Genomic DNA, 4,024 nt, shown 5'->3' on the forward strand with positions numbered 1-4,024 from the left:
TTATACTTTAAATTAGTACATCAATACTACAATTCTTAATACTGAATGAGGGTAGAATTTTTAAATTACGAAAACATTTCATCATGATCACTTCTCTTGGTGATCCATCGATCGAAGGTTTCATTTATAGCTACAAATACGTATGTATGAATAGGCCAGACAAATTCATTGTCATGCATCATGCTTCTATAGATTAACTGTTCTACTATACTTCATAAAGTATTAGCAATAAAGGAACTGTTCTAATCATAGTAAAATAGATCAATTGTTACTGTAATGCTATAATGGCTGCTTTAATAACATAATTTGAATGTAATCTTAACTATATTAACAATAATTTTTATATAGGCGATTTAATTGATCTTGATCCTTCTATTTGATCGTTTATAGATATTATTAGAGCTAATTACAGATCACTTCAAGCAATGTTATAGTAATAAACAACGACATACAATTCTAGAATTGCGAGGGTTTATGGGTCGATTGATTTTATTGCACTATGCTAGAATTACTGAAGAAATATCGAAATAATTCGAGTAAAAATATACAACGTTATTGCAAACAATTCTATTTCGAAATAACAGTTTCTATAGGATATAATTTGATAGACGCACATCGATTTAATGATATTATATTGCTTATTAAATAACGTATTAGCATAATATTGACAAATAATTGTCAGATCAGTTTAATTACTACGTAAGAATGATGAATTATCTCATCCTCTAAACCATATTAGATATTAAATAAACCTTCGTAATGTCATGATAATACTATCATACCTTGTTAAGATTACTGCCCTCTATTCGGAGCATATTGCGTGAGTCAACAATTCTTACATGATATTTTTTTAATTATATTAAAGTTAATTGTATTAATGATAATATCTATAACTGATATAGTAATAATATAAATTATAATATTTTCTAAAGTAACGTAATAATATAGACTAGATTAACTCTACTTTACTTTAGCAAGAAAGAATTCGAAATAATCCTTATGAATATAAAATTCATACGGAATAAGTGTTGTTTCGCCTTATTCTCATGTTGTTATATCTATCAGCTGCAGTAGCGATGACTAAGATCGAAGTTCACAATTTATACGAGTATTACCGCAATGGTATTTTTGCAGTATAGTAATAATATCTTATCGATTTTGTCAATTTTATATATAAATCATATGAAGTCAATACGTTCGGTTGATTTAAGTATTGAAGTGGCGAAAGATGTATGCGGCTCAGATGCAAGATGAATAATCATTTTGTAGACTACAATGGTTTTCGGTCCTTGTTATTTAGGAAATATTAGAAAAAGAGATTTCCTATTAGATCATCACTTTTTGCGAAGTAGTCATTATCATAACAGGAATGGGATGATGTTAATATGCCAAAAAGTCGATCTAGATTTCTGTATCTAGGCGATGATGATACCTAACATATTTTCGTAAATAATATAACATAACAAAAATTTGCTAATATTGCCATGATGAAACTGTGCTTTAAATGAGATACTAGCTTTTATTGTGCCACAGAAATAGGGTGCAGAGTCATTCATGGCTTATCGTCAATTTTACAATAAATTGCAGACATGTGTTGTCGTTATGGATGTTTTTAAAATAAATGGATCCAAGAATGTGATTTTCAAGTAGAATTATACTATTTCTGTGTATGCCAGTACTTTTTTTAATAGATCCGAAGTAGTTATCGTCATAGAAATACCACAACTTTCTCTACTTGTGAGTTAAATCATACCTACTATAACGATTACATTTATTCCTTTACAGCCAAAGCGCCAACTGTTGTACAATTTTTGGTGGAGTTGATAAGCATTACCATAGAAGGAAGGACGATGATAGCTAGAACGATGAACGGATACAGAAGCAGTAGACAGCTAAATAGTGCTTTAAGTAATTATGAATATTCACATTTAAAGGATGTATAACATGGGATAAGCTTAATTAAAGAATTTTTGTTAATTGTTAGAAATATTATTAAAGCAGAGGAATAAATTCTATACAGATAGCAGAGGGTTTATTCTATATGAGATATATTTTTAAACGAATTAATAAGACAACAACATACCAAGCAGATTATTGAATTAAGCATACGGATTACTTGTATTCGCAGGACATGACGCCCCTAGCGACGAATTAATCAACAATGGATTACAGCTGAAACTAACCGAAGATCGAATGTAAGACATAGTAAGAATCTATGGACGATTGAAGAGTTGTACTAAATAGCCATTAAGATAACTAAGTTCTTCGCCTTATTATTTGTCATGGTACAATTAGGCTTGAAGATATTAATAACGACCATGTTATTGATGAACTATATTAGGGAATATTGTAATATAAGAGATCAAATTGATTTATAAATAGATATGTTTCACTAATATTACTTAAGACAAAGGTAAGGGTCTGATTGCCGTTTTCATGCTTTAGTTTGTTGTGCGGCACTTAATCGATTCCAGTTTGATTTATAGCTAGTATCATTATTACATGATGTTATCGAGGTACCACCACTGTAAGCGTGATAAGGCTTACAAGTAATCATAGCAACAAATGCTCTCCTTATACCAGGATTGAAGAAGCCATAGATGATTGGATTGATTGCACAATAACTTAGTGCTACTGGAAGTAAGATATCGCGATGGACAGCTTGTAATTTAGCAAAAATTTCATAATGAAAGAGGAGCTGTTGTCTCTGAGCAGCATGTCGACCATAAATGAAAATGATGACCGTAAAAATAATATATGGTGTCCACATTATAAAGAAAGTGCCGACCATAATCAGTAACGGTTTAGCGGCATGGACACGTCTGCGTATCTCATGATGCACCTCTGCATTTCCGGGTAAATTCTTCTCTCTAATATCTCGCATATGCTTTAAAGCAATTCGACAGATGGAACCATAAGCAAACAGCATAATAGCTAACGGTAGACCAAATGCAAGGGCATAAAAGCAAGTAAAATAGATAAATTCTTGCTCTGCATCTCCTACCTTAGGGCATTTACGATCAATAGGATCATATTTTCTTAGGACAAAAACAGGAAAAAAGGATAGGAGAAAGGCTCCAACCCACACAAATATGAGAGAAAGAAAAATTTTAAATTTGGTAATAATCTGACTAGAGTGAAAGGGATAGGCAATGACGATATATTTTTCCAAACTAAGCAGACTCAGATGAAATGATAAATTAGCTAAGCTAAAATTTCGAAATGGTCCAAATAAATGACAAAAGATCGAGTTGATACGAAAAGATAATACTTCCAATGGATGTAATAAGCAGTAAAATATCGCAAAGATAATAGTACCTATCGCCATACTACTGATGATAATATTCATTACTTTACGTAGTTGGCGACGTGATAAAATGAGATAAATTAGCAAACCATTGTTTAATAATGAAAAAAATCCAATAAATTCATAAATTATAATCGATGCCAATTTAGCCATTAACAGATCATGAGTAGAATGAGGTTTTGGCACAGTTTGATTGACGGACATAGTTCTGGATTTTTTCGTTTTTTCGAATATAACTTTGACGTATAGATGAAATATCTGCAGGCTATTACTGGAAAGCTCTGGCTGTAGCAGTTGTATTTAAATAATCAACAGCCTGTGAATAAACAAATACATCGAGGTCAGATATTAATCGTTTACCGATGTGATTAGCGTCATTTTGTAATAATAGTCAGATTATGGTATGGATTGTAGTTACTTCCGTGTCTAAAGTGTGCATTTCCAATCGATCAGCTATTATAGTTTTGTATAGAAATAGTCTGTCCAATCAATTTAACCGCTAAGAGATTATCATTGGACTGTAATTAATATTTTTTTTTTTGCTTAACCTAGGTAGAATTATTATTTGGTATTACAGTTATTATAGATAATTATTGATCTTAGAATGAAAATTTGATTAAAATCGCTGACGGGTGTATACTATTCAATAAGTGCTAATTTTTAACCACTTTTTATGTACTGTATCGTGTGAATTATTTTATTAGACGATATTGATGT

The 4,024-nt window shown here is 30.9% G+C and overlaps 1 protein-coding gene across 1 annotated transcript; it reads right to left on the bottom strand.

Moving 5' to 3' along the window:
- Positions 1 to 2,434: 2,434 nt before the first annotated feature.
- On the bottom strand, positions 2,435 to 3,511 carry TRIADDRAFT_55849 (uncharacterized protein; the record flags this gene model as incomplete). Its single annotated transcript, XM_002112091.1, has 1 exon — positions 2,435 to 3,511. One exon carries the CDS (start codon positions 3,509 to 3,511, stop codon positions 2,435 to 2,437), a length of 1,077 nt encoding a protein of 358 aa, XP_002112127.1.
- Positions 3,512 to 4,024: the final 513 nt, after the last annotated feature.

The sequence above is a fragment of the Trichoplax adhaerens genome, genomic scaffold (assembly GCF_000150275.1).
Source record: "Trichoplax adhaerens TRIADscaffold_4 genomic scaffold, whole genome shotgun sequence".
Classification (NCBI taxonomy): Eukaryota; Metazoa; Placozoa; class Uniplacotomia; order Trichoplacea; family Trichoplacidae; genus Trichoplax; species Trichoplax adhaerens.